At 39.1% G+C, this 23991-nt stretch overlaps 1 protein-coding gene across 2 annotated transcripts in view; it reads right to left on the minus strand.

Moving 5' to 3' along the window:
* Positions 1-10222: 10222 nt before the first annotated feature.
* EFCAB7 (EF-hand calcium binding domain 7) overlaps positions 10223-23991 on the minus strand; it is a 51490-nt gene continuing 37721 nt past the window's right edge. For both annotated transcript variants that reach the window (XM_003767285.4, XM_012547560.3), the window contains 6 exons: positions 21183-21340; positions 18866-18999; positions 17153-17301; positions 12933-13139; positions 11551-11658; positions 10223-10642 (listed from right to left, as the gene is read on the minus strand). In XM_003767285.4, the coding sequence (XP_003767333.1) occupies positions 10568-10642; positions 11551-11658; positions 12933-13139; positions 17153-17301; positions 18866-18999; positions 21183-21340 (831 nt within the window). In that variant the 3' untranslated portion in view covers positions 10223-10567. The remainder of the gene's footprint in view (positions 10643-11550; positions 11659-12932; positions 13140-17152; positions 17302-18865; positions 19000-21182; positions 21341-23991) is intronic.

The raw sequence follows: 23991 nt of genomic DNA on the forward strand, positions 1-23991 counted from the left end.
CTACAGGGCTCTAGATTGAACTGCATTGGCAGAGGGACTTTCCTCCTCTGGGACTCTTCATCAATAAGATACCTGCTTGTACATCTGGCCACTTGATACTCACCAGGTCCCGGGTCTTGTCCCTCCCTCCCCTCCAAACTCTTTCTGTTCTAATCATGTTGCTACACAGCAAAACAAGCATCGGAGACGTGCCCTGCATCTGATTTATTCTCCTGAAGTTTATCAGATGTCTAAAGTCTGTATTTGAATAAAAGTTAATGTAAAACTCGAGGCCTTGAATTCTGAAGATAGACTGCATTTTAAATCAAAATGATGAAACCAGGATGTGGGCACTTACTTGTTAGGACAGAGCGGAGTCTCTGGGCTCAGAAAGCTGATCTTTGACCTCATTAACATTTCAGAATCTTCCATATAAGTGGTCAGTGGAAAAACCTACTTCTATAAAATATCGACTACAATATCGTATTCAATACAATGCAAAACTGTATACAATTGAAGACAATATTTTATCCATTTATTTTTATTTTTTATTAAAGCTTTTTAATTTTCAAAACATGTGCGTGAATAATTTTTTCAACATTAACCCTTGCAAAATCTTGTATTCTAATTTTCCTTTCCCTTCCTCCACCCCCTCCCCTAGATGGCAAATAATACAATATATGTTAAACATGATAAAAATATGTTAAATCTAATATATGCATACATATTCCTACAATTTCTTGCTGCACAAGAAAAATCAAATCAAAAAGGAAAAACTGAGAAAGAAAACCAAATGCAAGCAAACAATAACAAAAAGGTGAAAATGCTTATGTTGTGAACCACACTCACTTCCCACAGTCCTCTCTCTGGATGCAGATGACTCTCCATCACTGGATCATCTCATTGTTGGAAAGATTCAGGTCCATCAGAATTGCTGATTATCTAATCTTGCTGTTGCTGTGTACAATGATCTCCTGGTTCTGCTCACTTCACTCAGCATCAATCCTGTAAGTTTGCCCAGGTCTTTCTGAAATCCTCCTGTTGATCGTTTCTTACAGAACAATAATATTCCATAACATTCACATCCCATCACTTATTCAGCCATTCCCCCACTGATGGGCTCCATCAGCTTCCAGCTCCTTGCCACCACAAAGAGGGCTGCCGCAAACACTTTTGCACACGTGGGTCTCAAAATCCAATGATTTTTCCACTGCACACTGATGTTAAGGAGTCCATAAAGGGTTCAAATTGGTTTTATTACTATTACCCGAGTTAATTTGTAGGTCAATTTTCTAAGTCCAGATGGCCACGTTGATAGTCTGTTGACAGGCAATAGGTCCGTCCACTGGTAAACATTAAAGATTTCGGATGAGCATCACAGACACATACAAAAAAGATTCTTTAGGTAGCAATGGGAAGGATAGGTTAGAGGTGGAGAAAGCAGAGGTGACAAGATCTGGTAGGAAGCTATTGTTTTACTAGCTTAAGGGCCTGCACTCTACAGGAGTGACAAGAGTCCCTGATGAACGCACTTGTGAATCCAGTCTTTTTCTTTTTAGAACAGGCAGAGGACACTTTCCTTGTCACTGATTAAATGGGCCCAGCGGAGCACATTCATGGTGTGGAGTGGGTGTCTTTGAAATCACTTTTCTCATGGAATCTTGCATCATTATAATGTGGGAGTGGAAGCAATCTTGAGGAGAATCCTTGAAGGGGCTGGATTTTGCTTGATAGTTGAATGTTTTCCATTTTGAAACCCACAAACAGGAATATGGAATATTGTGTTTATTCTTCTCAGCAAGTTTGATAAGTGTGAATAAATGTAGTTTCTTGTAAATGAAGCACAGAATCTCAGAGTTGGAAGGAACCACGAAAGCTATCGAGTTCAATGAGTATCCTCATGTAGCCACCCTAACCCTAACTTCTCTTTTTGAAAATCTCTACTGGGGCAAATCCTAATCCCAACCCAGTCTGCTCTATATTTCCAGCACTTAATACAGAGGAGATTAATAAATCTTGTTTGTTGACTTTGACATCTGGACAACTCAGATTATTAGAAACATATCCTTGTGAAAACTGAAAATTGCTTTCCTGGCAGGCTCTGATTCCACCTTCTTTCACATGACAGTCCTTCAAATATTTGAAAGTAGCCATCATATTTCCCTACCTCAGATCTTTTCTTCACACGTCATTTCCACCACCCTCAAGTCTTCTCTTCCCAAACATTCCTAATCCCCTTCAAATCAGATGATTGTGTGCTCCTTTACCATCTTGACTGCATTTCTCTGAATACTGTCTGGCTTATTAATATTCTCCTTACAATGCATCACTGAGACTTAATACAGTTCTCCATATATAATCTGACTGGAGTGAAATGAAGTTTAATTATGACTTGATTCTGGACACTGCCTCTCTTGAAGCAACTAAGACAATATTAAGATCCATAGTATATGAGGCCTGATGTGTATTTAGCTATTAGTATACCAAAATCCTTAGATCTTTTTTGGAAAAACTCATCTACCCATGCTTCCCCCAATCTTCAACTTGATTCTTTTTTAAGAATCACTTAAAACTTTATACTGATGACTGAACATTTCCATCATGTTAGATTCTATACTCAGATTTTAGAGGATCCCAACTGCTTATCATCCAATCTGTTTACTACCACTACCACTGTACCTCTGTGAGTTACCTGTGAGTCTGTGAGTGATGGATCATGACTACCATCCACACCTGACACCATTTGAGATGGGACAGCATATTATTTGTCCAACTACCCACAGGTAATCTTTCCCCAACAACAGTTTCTGTTTCTGTGTCTGTCTGTTTCCCTCTTCCAAGCTCACAGGTAGCTTTCAAAAGCCTTGGAATTTCTCTCCCTCTCTTCAGCTCCATTATCTCCATCTTCTCCAGGTTCTAGAGCTGCTCGGTTCTTTCTCATAAGGTTCTGGTCTACCTTTGTCCTCGCCAACTCGGCCTTCAGGCTAGAGATGGAAATGATTTCCTTCTTGTGGTCTGGGATTTTGTCTTGAGGATCAGCTGAAACTGGTGCTGAAATACTGGGAGAATATAGTTAGTGAGAGGAGAGTCACTGACCATGCAGAGGAAAAACTGGAGGCAGAAATCTTTTTCTTAAAAAAAAAAAAAAACAGATACAAGCCAAGCAATGTTTAAAGGAAAACCTACACACAAGTGAGAGAACAAACAGCATCCTTTGCTTTCTTGGAATAGGGTGAGTCCATAACCGTATTCTGCCAGGGGACAGGGTAGCTCTGATGTATGAATATTTTATATTAGAATATTAATTTATGAGCAGGTTAAAAAAAGAAAATGGAAAAGATCGATGTCACTCAAAGGAGTTTGGTTTGTCCATCCACACAAAGACCAAGTAGAAGAGTGATTTTGCAAACAAATCTGATATTAACATTCTATTTGATGTAATCAAAATTGTCCATTTTATCACTTGTTTGGTTAAGAACTTTCCCCTTAGCCATAGTTGTGAAAGGTATCACCCTTCCTTACTTTCTAAGTTGTTTATATGACCATATATCCACTTGGAGTTTTACTGGATCCAATGAGATTGCTTAGCACACCACCTGGCACTTAGTAGGCACTTTAATAAAAGCTTGCTCCCTTTTGGGGATGGTTGGTTGTTGTCCTTCATTTTCGAAGAGGACCAAAACGACATTTCTATGTTAGTGTCGAGTTACGGGAGTCCAGCTGTAGCTGATCAGACCAACACAAGTTCAGAATGTTCTGCTATCACTCAGACACAAATAGTATCTATGAACATTTGGGGGAGGGGGCTCTCTAACTACACATCTCACATTTCTTCTGGGCTAATTCAATTCTACTTTGCTCATAGAGCACAGCCCCTTCTCTGATAAGGGCATGCCATGCCGGGTAGTCCTATGCCAGTCTCTCCCATGTCATACAATCAATTTTAAAGTCTTTAAGAGACACCTTGAGAGTGTTCTTATATCGATATTTCTGGCCACCTTGTGAGCGCTTATCCTATGTGAGTTCTCCATAAAATATTATTTTTGACTAGCATACATTTGACATCCAAAAAAATGTGGCCAGCCCAACGGGGTTGTGTTCACTGCAGTTGGAATATTTGGTCTGAGAAAGGTCGGGTAGCTTAATCCGCCAGGTGATCTTCAGAATCGTTCTAGGATAATTCACATGGAAGTGATTCAGTTTCCTGCATGGTGCTGGGAGAGTGTCCAGGTTTCACAGATAGAACAATTCAGTCCAATGACTCTGGAGACCTTCAGTTTGGCAGTCAGTCTAATCCCTCTCCTCTCTCACACTTTCCTTCAGAGCCTTCCAAACCTTAAGCTGGCTCTGGCAATGCAGGTGTCAATCTCATTATCAGTGTGGACATCCCTGGAAAGTATCCCATCAAAGTAAGAGGACTCACCCACAGCATTCAAAACTTCTCCATTTGCCATAACCAATGGATCCACATACGGACGGTGCGGTGCTGGCTGATGGAGGTCCAGTGTTTTCTTGGTGTTAATTCTCAGACCAAAACGAGCATGAGCTGCAGAGAATGGATCCATATTTTGCTGCATCTCGGCTTTGGAGGCTGCATTGAGCACACAATCATCTGCAAACCCAAAATTACGCACCAGCCCACCCTCTACTTTAGTTCTGGCTTGCAGCCTTTTCAAGTCAAAGAATTTACCCCTTTGATTCCATATTTGTTGTCTTTGGAGGTGTTTAACAATGTGGCTCAAGTCATTGTGCTAAAAACACTTCCCCAGTGTCCTCAACAGGCTGTCAGCAATCAATGCAGAAGCTATTGGCTATTTACCTCAAATGGAAATCAATTGCTCCCTAGCTGAAGTTCCAAGGAACTCGAAGTTTCAAAGGCCATGAGGCTCCTTTCCTGCAGTAAAGCCCCGAGTACTGATTCTATTCCAGATGAGATCTACAGGGTGGGGGTCCATTGCTCATACAGAAGTAGATTGAAATTTTCCAGAGATTATGCATCAGGAGTTCAAGGCTGCCGCTCCACTGTGTGGAGCTTGCTCCCATGCTTTTTTAGCATGATGGTACATGATAAGAGATATTTAAGCTTAATGTCCATCAGACTACTTTATAGCTTAGCTGGATCTTTTTTTTCCTCCTCAAATAATGAATTTTTATTCTTAGTAGTTGGAGCTTTTGGAATGAGAAGCTATCTCTGCTTCTAGGTCTTGGGTACTGATTCTGTTATAATGATCGACTTTTCTGTTATTTCTTAAACCAGTACAAGATAGTTTAAATGAATATTTCTCTGTAATATAGTTTGGCATTTGGAACTATTAGGCTTCCTTCTCACTTTTTTCATTATTTTCCTTGAGATTCTACTATCTAATGAATTTAGTTATTATTTCAACTGGTTCTGTAATCTTTAGTGACTTTATTTGTATAGTTCTAAATCTGTAAATTACTTTTGATAATATGGTATTATATTTGTATTCTAATATTATTATGTATATTATTCTAATATTATTATGTATATATCTAATATTATATATGTATATTATATTCATTTGCATGGTACTAAATTTGTATAATATGGTATTACTTTTATTATATCAGCAAGGTTCAAGTAAAAGTGATTAATATTTCTACAATTATTAGGTACATTTCTTTAAAAAATATCTAATATTCACATAAATTGTGTATTTTGATTTCTAGACTCCCAGATATTTTATATATTATGCAGTTATTTTGAATGGAATTTCTTTTTTTCCTCTTTCCTTTATAGATTTGATGGTAACATACAAAAAAAGATGATTGTGTTTGTAGGGTTTTTGTTGTTGTTTGTTTTTTGGTATTCTACTATACTGAAGTCATGAATTGCTTTAATCAAATTTTAGTTGACTTTCTAGGATTCTCTCAGAAAATTATTATATTATCTCCAAAAAAGAACTATCTTTTTTTTTAGTTATGCTTAGTTTTTCCATTTCTTTTTCTTGTCTTATCTGGTATTTTTTTTTAAGAACTATGTCAAACAATAGTGGTGACAAAGGGTATTCTTGTTTTATCCCTGGTCTTACTAGGAAATCCTCTAGTGTATCTAAATTATAAATAATAGTTTTTGGGTTTGGATGGTTTACCATATGAAAGACCATCTTTTCCTATTTTAATTTTTTAGTATTTTTAACATGAAAGGCTGTTGTATATTGTCAAAAGATTTTTCTGTGTAATCATAATTATCTGATTTTTATTAATATGGTCTTAATCTCTTTAATTAACATGGTCCAATAATAAACCAAACTGACATTCTTGGTATAAATACAGCTTGGTCATGGTATAGAATTTTAAAAATGTATATATTGCTTTAACCTTTTTGTGATGAACTCTCTTAAATTCTTTATTCTGTTTCAGATTCTTCCTGCTGTTCTTGAAGAGGACCATGACATCAGGGAAGTGATGCCATTCCTTGCAAGTGATTTGGATTTCAGAGGTCATTAAATGTTGCTTTTCCCCAAACTTTCTTGTAGGTACATTTTTTTCCTCATGCATCCCATTTATGTTAGTAAGTTTTCCCCTCTTCTTCCTGAATTCTTTCTTAATATATTCCTTTTTCCTTGAGTAGTGAGATAGCACAGTAGATACAGTACTGGGCCTGGAATCAGATATGGCTTCAGACAATGGGCAAGAAATTTAACCCTGTTTGCCTGTTTCTGCATCTATAAAATGAACTAAATTGGCAAACCCACTCCAGTATTTTTGTCAAGAAATATATCCTGTAAATAAAAGGCTATTAAATAAAAAAAAAAAAAGAAAAATACTTCCTATTCTGCACATTTCAAAGAAAAATACTTCATTAAAATATTTTTTCCTATATCCTTCCACTTTTCAATGAGAAGTCTTAAAAAAAAAAACCTGCTTTTCATAGCCAAATTCTGTAACCTTCAGGTCAACATATTATGAGCAACAAGTAAAAAAAAATCCAATTCAAATATGGCACAGCCACAATTAGAATCACACAAGACCTAGAAGCAGTACATTAAAAGACTGCAGATCTGGGAACATTATATATTGAAGAACCAAAGAGTTGAAGTTGAAAGTTGAAATATTATACCCAGTAAAATTAAGCATAATTCTGAGCCCCCCAAAATGGACATTCAATGACTTGCCAGACTTTTCAAGATGACCTGAGCTTAAGAGAAAAGTTGACATATAAGATTCAAGAAAATGAAAGGTAAACATCAAAGACTAATCAAGGGACACGATAAGGACAAACATTTTTTGTTTTATACATGGAAATGTAAATTGTATATTTAAGATTATCCTTAATAATTGGGTTATTCAAAATAAAAAATTGGGGCACAGCTGAGTATGATGTGATTCTAAAAAGCAAAATCATATAGGAAACACAAAAGAATTAGATGAGGGAGAAGGCCTGGGACTTCTGGAATCGTACTTGCATTGGGAATGGATTGAAGAGGGAACAAATTTATATATATTTGGAAGGGTATCAAAGTTTTCTAAATTCAGAAAGAAAAGAAGGCAAGAGAATAGGAAGGGGAAAAGAAGAAGAGAAGGGAGGTATTTTTTAAATGAAACCCTACTTATATCAGGGTTAAAAAGAAAATATCAAATAAAAGATTTTTTTTTAATAAGAAGATAAGGGAATAGGAGAAGGGGGAAGAAGGTCATAGAAGAGTATGTAGATTAACAGGAATGGTATAAGATGTGTAGATTAATGGGAGAAGGGAGAGGATAAGGAAGGGATCCGTAGAGAGGGTATAATTTAGGTAATAGGAGGGAAAGGTAGAGAACAGAAGCAGAGGAGTCAGGAGGGATAGAAAACAATAAATACCCATAAACATAATAAAGATGAGTAGCAGAATTTATTAGGTAAAAAGAGCAGGGGCAATAATTATGATTTCAGAAAAAATTAAAGTTAAAATAATCAAAAGAGAAAAATGGGGAACCACACTATATTGTCAGCCATATTAATCAATATTGTTTTAGATTATTTAGATTTAGTTATTTAAAATAGCTAATATAAAGTTGGGATATTGTGGTGTAGGAAATGATGAGCTGGTAGATTTAGAAAAAATATGGAAAGCCTTTGATTTATCAAGAAAGTTGTTATCCACCTTCAGAAAAACAGGGGATTAAAAAAGCATAGTATGGTTTTACATAGATGTATATGAATGAGTATGTGTAAAATTATAGTTATCTATGTATCTATGTATCTGTAGATCCATGTATCTCACATAGGAAAGAAAAGAAAACCTGAAAGATAACAGCTTGACAGATACTTATTATACAGGCTTTCTTGAAATGTAAATTTATTGCTTTATATTTTGAATCCTGTTATGTTCTGTGCATTTGTATTTTTCTTTTATTTAAGTTTTAAATAAATTGATAATATATAATATAATAATAACCCTTCTTTGTAGTAACCTCTCTTAATTTCCTTATTCTTGTTAGATAGATTGGGAGATGTCTGGCCCACCCAAAAACCTTCCTCAATGTTTGTATGCTCTCTTTCTCATATGTCTCATTTATACAATACCTTAGGATTTTAAAAAAAATTTTGGTCTTTGTTCTATTCTTGCTGTGTCAGAAGTCTCCAGGTTCTGCTTGCTCCATTATATTTTTCATAGTTCATTTTTGGGTGTACTCCTAATTAAATGCAGGAAATTTTTTTTTTGACTTAGAAACTTAATATCTTTTAATATGTCATTCTCGTTTGTTTTCAGTTTCCTTGTTTCTTATAGTAGGTTATCAGTGGATTCTGTTTTCTCTTTGTCTTCTAATAGATTTGGATATTTTTCTCTTATGATTGCTTGAAATACAATGTTAAAACTTTTTTCACTGATTACAGCTCTCAGGGAATTTATAATTGATACCTTATTGTCCTTGTTCTAATATTTCTTGTTGTGTCATGAGTCCCTGGGCTTTGCTTGTTCCATTATATTTTTCAGGGAGTCCCCTTCTGGGTAAGGTTCTCTATCTTCTATTCTAAACTATTCTCCTTTAAGTTTTGCCTCCTGAACTTATAATTTCATTTTTCATCTCTTGCTTCACTTCTTTCACTTTTGTAGTCCTTGCAACTAATTCATCTTTTAAGTGTGATAGCACATTAGTTGGAAATGAATACAATTTTAGATGATTAGAACTACCTTAAAATTAGTCTTGGGATTTTTCCTTAATTTAACTGTGTGAAGTGTAATTTATATAAACTTTACCTCAGAACAGTTACACCTACATACCTAAAACCTATGATTTTGTTGGAGGTGACAAGGACCCTCCAATGACAGTGTTTCTATGTCTTCTATAATTTGTATTTTTAGCAGGCTGCCTACGGATTAGAAAGGTTAAGTGACTTGCATGTGGTCCCATACCTTTTCAAAACGCCATATCTAAAAGTGCAAGGATATCCATAAATCAAGTCCAGAACTCTCTCTATTACAATGGATCTCACATAAATATGTATTTTTAAAACTAGTGATAATTTATTGGGCAGTGGTCTACATATAAAATCCTCTAATTATAATCTTTATATAGGTTATAAATATTAAGTAAAATGAAAGATGAAATTATGGAAACTGGTATTTTTGATGAATTTTTACATTGTTCCTCTTTTATGAGATAAATTTATTTTTATGGATTTCTTAAAAATTCACAAAACACAGTCATTTTATTTTCATTTTGGGCCATTTTCTTCTCTGTTCTCTAGTTGATGGTATAGGTTAAGACTGGAACATTCTCTTATCCCATTAAAAACCTAAAGTTATATTTTGTTGCCACTTTTTCTTCTTTTATGCAAGAGGTAGATCGTTATCTTGCAGATGTAGAAGCTAACTGATTTAATTGGGCCACCCAACTAGTTGGTTACAGAGCCAGAACTAGGACCCAAATCTCCTGATGCTCAGTTCAGGATTAAGATGTTATTAACCCATTTTACAGATGTCTAAACTGTGTAACAAAAATGAAATGAGTGACCTTTCAAAAACTAAGCACCAGCACATACTGCATGTAAAAATAATTAAGAGTTCCATAATGGTATTCCTGTCTCATAGCTGACATTTACTGGCCTTGTATTCTATTACAGAAGAATGTGGGACAGAATCCCGCTGTGCTAGTTGATAAATATAGCTTTTCAAGGACTGGTGCTGTCCTGTTACACTAGGTTAAATATATTTAATACCTATTTTAAATATAAGCACATTTTAAGGGTCTGTGGATCATATCTTTAACTGAATAAGACAAATTAAATATCTGCTATTTTATATAAAATAAATCATTTAATGTTGCTGTGCCAAAGACTTATTTACAATCGGTTGACACTATTACAAATCAGGAAGAAAATATTATATTATTTTTTTAAAAAAGCAAAATATGCCATGGATCTAGAACCCAGATAAGGAAAATGCAACACACTTAACTCTCTCTCTCTCTCTCTCTCTCTCTCTCTCTCTCTCTCTCTCTCTCTCTTACACACACACAATACACAACAGCCAAGAGGGAGGGGAGCTCAGAGAAGTGGTTTGTACCAGGGTACGTCCTCACGACTCAATGGTCAGCGCCCTCGGGCAGTCTCGGAGCAGTCACTTTCCACGCGGGGCCCTCAAGACACGAGCGAGTACACACAGTTATAGACCCACTCCTGGCGCTCATTCATCGGCACCACGTGCTGACACACCTGCGAAGGCAAACAGGATCCGTCAGCACCGGGACAGGGAGCGCCTTCTTCTTGGGGCAACCCCGGCACTGACTACTCTGTGACAGAGGCGATCTCCTGCTTCAGAACGCACCATGGAGGGTCTGAAGGATATGCTCACACCAAATCAGGTCCTGCCCTGGCAGAAGGGAAGCGAGGGGGAGTACTGAGAATCCTGCCTGGCATGCAGGAGGTGATTAATGGTTGGTGACTGGCTGAGGAGTCCTGGGAGGATCACAGAGGCCGCCGCGATGGGCAGGACACACTGCTACAGTGATGGTGGTTCAGGCTGAATCTGAATCTGGGATTTCCACCACACTATCTAGTCAGCTTTCAGCTCTGCAATCTCCTCCTTTTGGGACTGTAGGCTCCACCCTCCAGGCCTCAGTTTCCCCACCTGTGCAATGGATAAAACCAAACCTCTAGTATATATTTCACTGGGTTGTTCTAGGTTTTGTCAACTGTAGAGTTCTATGAAAACGAGGGCTTATTTCTTGGTCCATCTCAAGCTTTCTGACCAGTCCATGGAGTAGGTGGAAGAGGTTTCATTTCCATTATGCAAATTACAAAATGGACACAGAGGAGAGTGATTTGCTTGGCCTGGGACAGAGATGACCTGTGGCAGAGTGCAGCCTAAAATTCCCAACTCATTGGGTAGCGCGCTAAGAATATCCATGTGAATATGGGGCTGATTACTGTCATTAGATTAGGATTCGTCTTCTTTCTCCTGAGCACATCTGCCATGACCCCAGCAGGAGTGAAACACCCCAAAATATCCACCATGACCTCAGCAGGAGTAAAACGCCCCAAAACATCCGCCATGACTCCATCAGGAGTGAGATGCCCCAAAACATTTCTAAAAGTGTCACATAGAAAAGAGAATTATTTACCATTGTAGACTTGGGCGCCACCTCCACAGCGAAAATGTTGAGACCTCTGTTATTTAAGCAGTTTTTACTTAACTCATTGTTGACATGAATAATCACTTTCTTTTCTGACTATATAAAAAAAAGAAAGATGATAATTTTATTCTAGACTTTAGTACATCATAAATTCTGACATAATTATGACAATCCGGGGCTTTCCCATCCTGCAGTCGAGTGCCCAGCATGCTCCTTCTGCCTCTTCCCCAACATGGTCAGGGACCCCCGCCTCCATGAACAAGCCCCTGCTCCTTCCGGGGCCCGGGCTCTGCTCCCCCTTCCTCCCCTCTCTTCCCACAGAGCCTTCTGTTTCTGAAACCCTGATGCACCTCACAGTAATACCCAACAGCTGAGTGTTACAGGGAGCAATGGCTACCCATCCAAGGAGACTGCTGGCTTTCTAAAGCAGAGGGCGGCCTCGGGCTTCTTGGGTTCCCTGTGGTGTCTAAGTCCCCCAGAAATACCAGAAATAACACAGAAAAAAGGTGGAAAAGGCCATGTAATTCACAGGTGACCATGTTCAGAAAAGGGCCAGCCTCGGATGCCTGGAGGCTGAAACACCAATATTTGGAACACGGTTAATGATCAGGGTAAACTAGTGATGGTGAAGGAGGAGGTGAATGCAACTTCATCGAGTCCCGCCCATTAACGGGGCATCCCTCAGCGGCCAGGCCTGTCCTGGGCCTGCTCTCTCCTCGCTACATTTTCCATAATTGCAAAGATGCTTGCCTCTCTGGATGGTTCCCCAAGAGCAGGGATGGTCTCCATGTCCCCAGGACTGACCATAGAGTTGGGCGGTCAGTGATTGGCCAAAGGAGGCAATATCCACAAAGTGCTTCCTTAGCACAGTGCCTGGAACATAGTAGGCCCTGCATGAGCACTCACTCACTCCCTTCCCTTCCAGGACTGAGTCCAAATTAGGCCTGGCCTTGGGGCCCTGAAGCTGGCAGCTGGTACAGCTAAATACGTACTCTCTTGGGCACATAGTAACCTTAAAGTTACCTTTAACCTTTATGTTGACTTGAATAACTTCCAGAAACCCAGCTCTAAATCTACCTGAATGATTCTGTTTGTGCCAAACTGAAATATATATTAATTTAACTATCAAGGAAGGTTATAAATCCATGCTTTTTCTCCTCTAATTTCTGATAAGTTTTCTGAATAAAAAATTAATAACCGCCCTAAATTATGAATCCCATGGAACTAGAAAGGGGAAAAACAGCTTTCTTAGGAATATTTTAAAATACTGATATAACAAAGTTTAATTCTTTTGCCAATCACAAAAAGGAAATGAGACAGTATTAGTTTATGTGGAATACAGTTATAGACAGCAAAGTCATAATTAATACCTTATTTTCAAGAACTGTCGTTATCCGGAAATCACTTTTATAGGTATGTAGAAAGATATTCTCATGGTCCATAGTTTTGACATCGCCTTTGCTAATGACAGACTTGCAAATGGCTTTCTCAAAATGACCAGTGCCCGATCCCATGTGAACAGCTTTAATTCTGGGCCGGCATTTCTCTGCGTGGATGTCAATGATGAATGGGCAAGCCTGCAAAGGGGGGAAAAACACTATTTGATCTTTTAAACTTTTGTGTTCTGGGACAGAACGTGTCACTGCCCTTCCTCTGCTTTTATTCATGAAAACTATTGTGTTCATTCTTATCACACTGTTTATTAGAACACATTCCCATTCTTTTCTCTTCCATCTCCTTAAGGGGATGTACCATGTCCTTTCTGTCCCCAATGCTTGGCCTAGCCCCCTGAGCACAGTAGGGGCTTCCTTAAAGCTGGTGTGAATTGGGCTAGCTTAGCTTTCCAAGGAAATGTGAACACGATAAACCTGAATGCACAAGCCTTGGACTTCTGACCTTTTTAAAACGATCCACCTGGGTAAGGTAATAAGTACAGAGAAAAAGGGAGAAGGCTACAAGTAGAAGATGTTCAGGTAGGACAGCTTCTTTTTACTTCTGTACATTCTTCCTTTGGTTCAAAGACTTTTACTGTCCTAAAATCTTATTACATTTTCTTTCATGATTTTAAACCATTCATAAATTTGAGTTAATCTTGGCCTAAGACCTGCCAAGAGTTTAGAACAGCAAGTTCTCCGCCTCTGCCTCTGGCAATATAAAGGAAACCAAGGGAAAGTCAAAACTGACCAATAAAGCAATAACAACCATATTCATCTGATAAAACTGGAGAAAAAAATAAAAATCTCTACCTATGGAAACAACTCAAGGTTCCTTTTCAATAAAGATTTCACATATTTTAAAAAGCCGATTTTATTCATACAGAGCTTAAATACAAATTCCTATTAAATTTTCTATTTCAAAATTTGTGGTCACAACTCTTTTTTGGCCAAAGAAAGAGCACACGAAGACAATTACAAAAATGAAGACTTCTTTTTCAATTTAATAACCAAAAAACCCTTTCCAAATCCCAACTCATTTTTCTTCACATTAAAATGATTAAATAAGCTAATTCAAATAAAATTCTTTGCAAACCTGAAAGTCCTACAAACCTATGAAAGTGCTGTAGAGGAAAGATGTTGGGGATATAACGTTGGATAGTGAAATAAAAAGAGGGCTGCCTGGAAGGTCAGAAAATGTGGGTCAAATCCCCTGAAACACTGGGCAAGTCTCTTAACTTTAGCCTTAGTTTCCTCTTTTGTAAAATGGGAGGTAAGAACAGCTCCTCCCTCCCAGGGTTGTTGTGAGGATTAAATGAAATAATATTTTAGAGCACAATGAAAAACTTAAATAGTAGTTTTATTGTTATAGTAATAGCAAATCCACTGATCACCACCTCAAAAATATCTTTTGTGGAAAACACATAGGAATATTATTGCCAAATTTCAAAACCTCCAGATCAAAGAGAAAAATTTTTCAAGAAACAAGGAAAAAAACAATTCAAATTAGAATTATACAGGACTTATTAGCAGCCATAGTAAAAGACTGCAGGTCCTGGAATCATATATACTAGCAATTAAAAGGACTAAGCCTGAGGCCAAAAATATCACATCCAGCAAAATTATCCATAATATTTTCAGGACTTTCTTTCAACCAAACCCAAACTCAAAAGAAAATGTAACATTCAAAATATCAAAGGTCAATTTTAAGGAACTTAACATGGACAAATTCTTTGCTTTTTAACATAGAAATGTATCCTATACTTAAGACCTACATCAGCAGTTGGGTGACTCAAAAGAAACAATGGGGCAGAGTTGTGTATGATCTGACTCTAAAAACCAAAACTGTCCAGGAAAAGGTAAAAATAGTAATTATGTTATACAAATCAGGTGCAGAGGAAGAACAGACACAGAAGCATTACAGCGGAGAGGAAGGCTCATTATTATGAAAACTTATTCACATCGATAACGGGTTAAACAGGTAACACTAAAATCCACAGAATGAAGTGTATAGCACCCTTCAAAATCTATAAAGAAATAAGGGGGAAAGGAGAGGGGGAGGGGGAAGCAAAGGATGGGAGGAGGTTAAATAATAGCAAGGCAAGTTAAGGAACAGAAGTAAAGCAGAAGAATTAGTAAAGATAGGAAAGAAGAGATTTATTAGAAAAAAATTCAGCTAGTATTCATTGATCTTTGACAAAATGAAAAAAAATTCAATCAAGAGAGAAATCTACATTATGTCAGCCATACTAATATTATTTTAGATGAATGTTTATATATGGGTAAGTGTGTGTGTGTATAAATGTGTTTGAGTATTTATATATGCATGCTGCTCTATGTATGTGTATATATAGATATATGGATGTGTGTATGGCTCTGTATGTATATGTATATATGTGTATATACATGTGTATATGTATGTATCTATATATGTATATTTAAACATATCTATGTTTAACTGTAGCCTGATGAGGGGGAAGTAGTGGGGATGAAAAGGGAAATAAAATATGATCAGAGAACAAAGAGCAACCTACAAGGAAGCAAAGAAAAGATGGACACAGATGAATATAAATCATTCCACTATTTTATATCCTTTCTTGAACTGGTTATTTATTTTGAATTCTCCCCTATGTTCTACTGGACATATTACGATGTTCTATTCTGTTTTGTTTTCCTTTTCTGTTTTTCTTTTTTCTATTAAAAATAATGAAAATAAAAGAAAGATAATATGGAAAAAAAGAAATTTAAATTTTTCACACATGGGGTAAATATGAAATCTTGTAAGTTAAAAACTTCACTTTCTCAGTTTGCTGCATGGCCAAGGAGCACTTTGTCTGAAGCAGCTCTGGGGGTCTGGGTGGAACACAAACTCAACATGAGACATGAGACATCTCAGCAGTGAAATGGAGCATCCAAGGAAGTTCATGTAACTTTGGGCTGCGTGAGGGGAAGCCCAGCTGCTGCGTACGGGGAGATGACAATCCCACTGGCCATTCCACAATTACAGGCAGCACCATGTTTTAAGAAGGGCCTGGATAAGCTGGAGAGCATCCAGAGGAAGGTCAGCTTAATGGGGAAAGACTGAGATTTCATGTCACAGAAGAAACTGGAGATACTTGTCAAGAAGAACAAAAGATGGGAAGAGGGAAATGAGGAACTCAGTACCTTTCTTCAGGGCTAGCTATCATATCTTTTGTTTGTTATTAAAGGTTAGAACTAGGAAAAATGGACAGATATTTTCTAAATCTGTTTGTGTGTTTGAGGTAAGGAAAAACTTCCTAAGAATTAGAGCTATCCAAAAGTGGAATGGGTTGCTTTGAGACTTTTAAGCAAAAACTAATGGCCACTCATTAGATGATCTATATACAATTTTTTTTTTCAGGTCTGATTTGGACTAAGTGCCATTTAGATCCCATGTAACTCTGAATTCTGTAATACCGTGTCAACAGTTGTTGCCCTTTGGTGAAAAATGTCTGGATTGACTGTTGTATTTTAAGTGGTTCCCAAACAGGAATGTAACTAAAAACTAGTAGGATCCAAGCCCCAAATAGATCAACACCAGTGCTAATCCTACAATCCACATTCCCATCTCAAGAAATCAATGCACAAACTTGTTCTGATCTAGGTCCTGGCCAGAGTGGGCCAACTTAGTTCAGAAATAGAAAGGCTTGATACCTTAATTTCAGATTTGCCATGAATCACTCTTTGTGTGTACCAGGTTAGGAAGAAGCTATTGCCAAATACCAGAATTCTCCTATTTCTAAAGAAATCATTCTTCCTCCCATCACTAGAATCACAGATCATGTTTTTGGGGGTAAGAAGAAACTACGAGGAGGTCTCTACAAACATGTTAGCGATTTAAACCATCTCTGGCTACATTGTCCATACCTGTGAAGTCATGCACTTGTCCATTTGTCCTGTCCATCTTGGAGGCAGCTCTTAAAATACTGGCAATCTTAGCAAGACCCATTTTTGTATATGAGACTGGCAAGACTCATAATGTACTGAATGGGAATGGGTACAGGACGAAAGGATCTGGGAGCTTTGTCTGAAGTTTACGACACACATAAACTTCATCTAGCAAGTCAGGGGCTTTGTGGGTGAAAAAGAAAAAGGCTCTAAATGAAAAACATGGCAAAGTTTAAACACTTTTTTACCTCTACCATTTCCAGGGCTTTGTTGAAACCCATTGAGTGCAGAGTCACCCAGAGATCACTAGGATCTCCTTCTCGATCACTGGCTTCCATTAGGTTGAGATCCATAAATCCCTGCCTTGTCAGTTCATTCTTCTTTGTATCAAAATTCTCTGGTTTTAGGAGAAAAGAAGCACTATGTGATTCAATTATTTTTTCAAATATTTATATAAGCCATTAGGATATGAGTGTTCATCTGTAAAGAGTATAATGGACATTTATAAATTTACAAAGAAGGCACCAACAAGCTTTTTTTTTCCCCCCGAAAGACGCATGGGGAACAACAGGGAGGCTTCCCTACAAACTCTGCGTGGAATGCCCTCCCTCCTCAGCAGCAGCTCCCGGGCCCTCGCCCTCTTCAGTACTTTATCCTCCCTGATAAACACTTTTAACTGACCTGGCATAACAAATTCTTTTCACCAGGGATTCTTAACCCAGGGTCCATGAATTTGTTTTTAAAAAACATTTTGATAACTATTTTGATATAATTGGCTTCCTCTGTAATCCTCAGTATTTTATTTTATGCATTTTAAAAATGGAGGAGACCAAAGGCTTCAGTAGATTGTCAAAGGAGTCCATGACACATTCTGCTCTAAACTCTCTCACTGGTTGGTCTCATCAGCTCCTACAGATTTAACACTCATCTCTAAACAAATTCCTCCCAGATCTATATATGTGGCCCAAGTATCTCTTCTGAGCACCGGGTCTGACATCACCTACACCTAGTAAACCCTTAAAATTGGATTTTCTGGACACATTGGAAATTCAGTATGTCCAAAAGAGAATTTGTCATCCCTATCATCTCAAACCTCCTGCTGAGGATATCCGTAGGCTTCCAGCTTTTCAGGTGCATAATCACAGCATTCTCCTCATCCCATATCCATTTTTTTAAAACTAAATCTTACCTTACACTATTTCTCTTATATATAATTCCCCTCTCTCCACTCACATAGCCATAATTCTAACTCAGATCCTGATTGCTTCTTGCCTGAACTATTTAAAAAGATTTCTAACTACCCCGGGCCTCTCCCCATCCCAATCCATTCTTTATTCAACTGCCAAAGTGATTGTCGTCAAGCACAGGTATAAACACATGAGGCGCTCACAAGCATGTTCCCTATTACCACCAAGATCAAATATCACCTTTTCCATTTGGTAATTGGCTCTTTTCATAACCAGCCCCACTTCTAACCTCCCTGTGATCTTATGCTTCTCCAGGATTCTCCTATCCACAGGCCCTCAGACAGGACCCTTCAGCCAATCTCTGTCTCTAGTGGGCTCACTCATCTCCCCTGGACCTGGGATGCATTGCCTCCTCCCCACCCCTGTGATTATTCTTTATACATCCATTCTCTATATAGTTCAATTCTATGAGATCTCACCTGACAGAACACAAACTATGAGAAGGTACGTCATCTCGGCAGAAACAAAATAAATGGGCATTGATTACTTTACACATTAAGGCAGAGGCCTAAAAACTGGAATTGCCCCAAACAGCATTTTAACCTCCCTTTCCAGTTGGAGACCCTTTCAGTCTATACCACAAAAATAAGAAAAACAGTAAATCAACAGTTTTGAAAGACACTCCTTGTCATATTACTACAGAGCAAAGAGAAAAATGACTTAGTGGTTTTATTTATATTGACGTTCTATTTTAAGAAGCAAAAGTGTATTTACCTTTGCAGATAGCCCAAGCATCTTCATCACATTTCTCACCACTTGTCCTCAGTTCAAAAAAGTTATATTCATCAAGGCTAAGAAGATCATTTCCATCTAAATCAATTATATCAAATATGTCTGATAAAGCTGATCTAAAACAAATAGACAAAAAGAAAAAAAACGACAGCATGATGTCTTATTCCTAAAACATAAAAAGGTATTGGTTTTATTACCAAGTTGTTTTCAGTAGTTCCCATTTCATCTGTTTACACAAACTGAGACGCACAAGCCCCTAGAATTAGAAGGAGCCTCAGAGCTCACTGGGTGACCTAGGAAAACAGACATATTTTGTCTACAAAGATATATAGCAGCTGAGGAGCATTAAGGTTAGCCTGGTTACAAGTGCCACAGACTCATTTATCAATGTTAAAAGAAAGGAGAAGAATAAAAAAAAAAAGAAAGAAAGAAAAAGAAACAAGACAATATCATTTAAAGTGGCTTTGGACTATTATTAGAGGCCCATCCACTGAGCCATCTCCAGAGCCTCCCTGCCCAGTGATTTGGCTGCCCAGGAGAAGAAGGGTGTCTGCGGCTGGCTTCGGGCCACCGGCTTCTCCAGAGAATGTTAAACACTTCTTATGCTTTCTGTGTCTAGAGCAATGACGGTCTCGGGCAGAAGAGGTGCTGGCCAATCTCTCCCAGTAGGATCTGTCAAGATTTAGATGAACATTTGTAGAGTGAAGAAAAACAATTTTAGTGTAAAGGCAACAATGAGAGGCTTCAGGACTCTATAATCATTGCAATGACCAATAACATAGGACTTCTGAAGACTGAATGATAAATCATGGCTCCCTTCTCATGATAAAGAGGTAGCAAACATTCCCCATTCATGTGGGGAAGGAGGCAAATGTTTTCAAACATGATCAGGATGTTGATTTGTTTGTCTGTATTTGATTGTTGGAAAATGACAGTTACCAGCCAAAAAAAATTTTTTTAAAGCATTAATAAAGCATCTAAGATTTAAAAATGGGTCTATTACCTAACAATGCTTATAGGTACAGAAGCAGGAGGAAGAGAAAGGCCAGGATTGCCTCTGGAAAAACCTGCATGATTCTTTTAATGACCCCAAGCTTCTCCTTGCAACAAAGGAGCAGGGTCTAACACCCTTATGTCCAATGGGGCTAGAACTCCAAGGGCTGGATTCTTCAGGTGTTTTATGAACCAGAAGTGAAGATCACCCGGAGGGAAATGGAGAGGTGCAGAGTGGGTGTCACAAAAAGGGAATCACTCAAAGTTGTAAAAGACATCCTGCCCACCTTATATCCCAAAGAGATTATAAAGAAGGGAAAGGGACCTGTATGTGCACGAATGTTTGTGGCAGCCCTTTTTGTAGTGATTAGAAACTGGAAACTGAACGGATGCCCATCAGTTGGAGAATGGATGAATAAATTGTGGTATATGAATGTTATGGAATATTATTGTTCTGTAAGAAATGACCAACAGGATGATTTCAGAAAGTCCTGGAGAGACTTACACGAACTAATGCTGAGTGAAATGAGCAGGACCAAGAGATCATTATATAAGTCAACAACAATACTATATGATGACCAGTTCTGATGGACCTGGCCATCCTCAGCAACGAGATCAACCAAATCATTTCCAATGGAGCAGTAATGAACTGAACCAGCTACGCCCAGAGAAAGAACTCTGGGTAATGACTAAAAACCATTACATTGAATTCCCAATCCCTATATTTATGCCCACCTGCATTTTTGATTTCCTTCACAAGCTAATTGTTCAATATTTCAGAGTCTGATTCTTTTTGTATAGCAAAATAACGTTTTGGTCATGTATGCTTATTGTGTATCTAATTTATATTTTAATATATTTAACATCTACTGGTCATCCTGCCATCTGGGGGAGGGGTGGGGGAGAGGGAGGGGAAGAATTGGAATAAGAGGTTTGGCAGTTGTTAATGTTGTAAAGTTATGCATGCATATAACCTATAAATAAAAGGCTATTAAATAAAAATTAAAAAAAAAAGACATCCTGCCCACGGGCCCCAAAGAACGCAGGTTAGAGCCCTGGGCATCCATACGTGACATCTGTCAAGAGTGTGGGAATGTCTCAGGCACAGGAGCAGGGCTTCCTGTGCAGAGACAGACACAGGAGCCCCACAGGTGAGCATGGGTCGGTTCCTGTTGGAGGAAATGGCCACATGGCGGAAGCTGAGTGCCAGCTTCATGGGCGGGCCGTTTTCTTGGTCTGACGGGTGGGGCTGTCGTCTTGTGGAGTTGGGCAAAGGGGCTCCAGTCCTACCAGAAACAAGGCTTACCTAAACTTCTTTGTAAGAAACAACTCTCCCTTTTCACCTCTGCCCACAAGCATGGCTTCCTCCGTAATGTGTTTCTTTTCCTTCTTCAGCCAACAGCCAGTTGTGAATGGAATTAAATAATACAGTCCTGATCCTAATTCACCACTCCATCCATACAGCTATTTTCAAAAGAATAAAAGGGAATTCTGTTAGTCTTTGAAAATATTAACTTTAGGTTTGCTTCAAACCAATATGCACCACTCATAGATACTGATGACTATAGGAGAATTAGAAACAGCATAGCTTTTAGAAGTCATAAAGCCCAAACCCCTCATTTTACAGCTGAGGAAACTGAGGCACAAGCTGGAGAAGTGACGTGCCCCAAACATACAAGGGACATAGTGGGAAAGGCAGGATTCAAAGGTTCTTGAGCTCCATGAGCCACTGTTTACTGGCTAAAAAGAATAACTGATATATCTTGGTGTTTTATCCAGTCTTCTCCAATGGCCCTTTTCTCTGCATTTGTTAAGGCTGATCCTTACACATCCTCCTAACTGGCCCATTCTTTGCAGAGGCTTCCTGCTGGAGTTGCTTCGTGTGGGCACAGCCTTAGAGATGCCGAGGTTCACGGTGAGGGGGGAGGACAACTGGAATGGAGGACGTTTCCCTCCATTAGGAATCGCCACTCATTCTGGAGACCCATTAGACAAAATTAGACAATTAGACAATAGACTGTCATGGCCACAGTTCCTCCCTGGCTCGACTGCTGTGAAGATCAAACGAGATCTTCCTAAAGGGCTCAGCACAGTGCCTGGCACACGGCAGGTGCTTCAGAAATGCTTGTTCCCCTTTCCCCTACGGCAAAGCAGAAGTTAAAATGTTTAGTAATGTTTGTGCTGCTAAACAGTGAAGTAAGAAGCATGAGTTGCCCTTTCAGCTTCTTCTTGTGTTAGGTGAAGGTCTGAAATGGAAGGCCGTCCTTTTGGTTACTAGCATAACCCACCAGCGTCCCTTCCATGGCCCCTGAAGTCTCAAGGAGGCATTCAGGGTCAGGGTGACTTTGGGAACAGAGGAAAGCCTTGGGAAGCCACGGATCAGTGGGGTAGCTCCCAGCCTTTCCTTCCATGCCTGGTTGCCTCTAAGCCCCCATCCAGGCAGAGGTCCTGAGTCCTCCCATACCAAGGGAGAAAGAGTCCTCCCATACCAAGGGAGAAAGGCTCTGTATCTGCTCATAAGGACAGCCTAGCAATGGAAAAGGCTGACTGGCAGAATGCTGGTAGTAGGGGATAAATTCTTTGACAAAAGCGACCCATAAAACAGGTATTTTGTCACGGTGGAAAAACCCCGTATACTCTCACATTGATTTCAATGCCATTTGATATTATATTGATTTAGAGCTGAAAGGGCTCTAGTTCAATGCCCTCTTGTATGGAAACATGTCTAATTAAAAATTAGTGTTATTTTATAAGCAGCAGTGCTCTTAAAGGAAAGCTGCAATTTCCTGTTATGATAAAAATGTAATGAAGACAAAGCAGAATGCAATAAATTAAAGAGTTTCAACTATGATGAGTGAAATGACTAGAATTACAAGAATAGTCTTTAAAAGAGCACCCTGTTTGTGTGAGCCGGACTAATGAGAAGTAGGCGAGACTTCACTGGTGCGGTCATGTTTTAGAACAAGGGGTCGAGTGCAGCAGGAGGTACGAGCTAATTCTCATGGACCCGTCGAGGAAGAACTCGCTCTACGTCTCATACCAGGTCTCTAGTCTGTGTAGGGGCCAATGGGGCCGATGATGTCACCATGGCCGTCTACCTGCGATGGTCACTAACGTGGTCTGTGTCTGTCCATGTGTCTTCGATGGGCTCACTTAGCATGACCTGCCTCTGAAAATGGCTTTTTGTGAGCCCAGAAAGCTTCCCCTTTGGTGGCTCCGGCACAAAGGGGCCCATCTCTATGCTGCCTTCTCAGGCCTGAATGGCATAAGCTTTGAAATGATCAACGGCAGAGCCGTGACCATGGGAGGGCAGGACCGCAGCTCCCACAGGGCTCTTGGTAGGAGGGCTGAGCCCAGAGCCACCTGTCCTCTGCCTGCACTAAACACTCATAAGTAGGATCTCCCCCAGAGCAGCCTGGCAGGTATTCTTCAGCTGAAGCAGAAAGACATCAGGGAATCTGTTCAGGGTCACACAGGTCACATTTGAACTCAGGTCTTCAGACCCAGTGTGCTCTCCTCTGGGCCGCCCACTGAGGCCTGGAGAAGTCAGGGGAGCCAGTGGCTTCCTCCCAGAGACCAGAGGCAGGTTTTTGTGCCCCAAGGGCATGAGCCTGACCCCTGAGCATCCTTCTGACCTAGCCTGGCCTCTCTCACAGAGACAGGGGCTCCACCATCATTCTGGAGACGACCCAGGTGTTCAGCATCACTGAGGGCATCCCACTAAGGCTGGCCTGGTCTGCCTGGATGGGGGCTTAGGGGCAACCAGGCGTAGAAGTAAAGGCTGGGAGCTGCCCCACTGATCCTTGGCTTCCCAAGGCTTTCCTCTGTTCCCAAAGTCACCCTGACCCTGAATGTCACCGTAGAAGGCAAAAAGGAAAAAAAAAAAAAAATCAACTTTCCCAGTTACTAAACTCTCTTTAAAGAAAGTAATTCTGAAACTAAAAATAAAAATTCTTTGTAAATATGACAAATTATACCTCCTTCACCCAAACAGAAATGTGTATAATAAAAGGGCAAGCAGAATCTCATTCCAACTTTATTACAGGCTTTCTGATAGACTAACATTTTACAGAGAAGAAATCTCATCTGAAAGTCATTCTACCTAAAACAAAATG

The sequence above is a fragment of the Sarcophilus harrisii genome, chromosome 4, assembly GCF_902635505.1.
Source record: "Sarcophilus harrisii chromosome 4, mSarHar1.11, whole genome shotgun sequence".
Classification (NCBI taxonomy): Eukaryota; Metazoa; Chordata; class Mammalia; order Dasyuromorphia; family Dasyuridae; genus Sarcophilus; species Sarcophilus harrisii.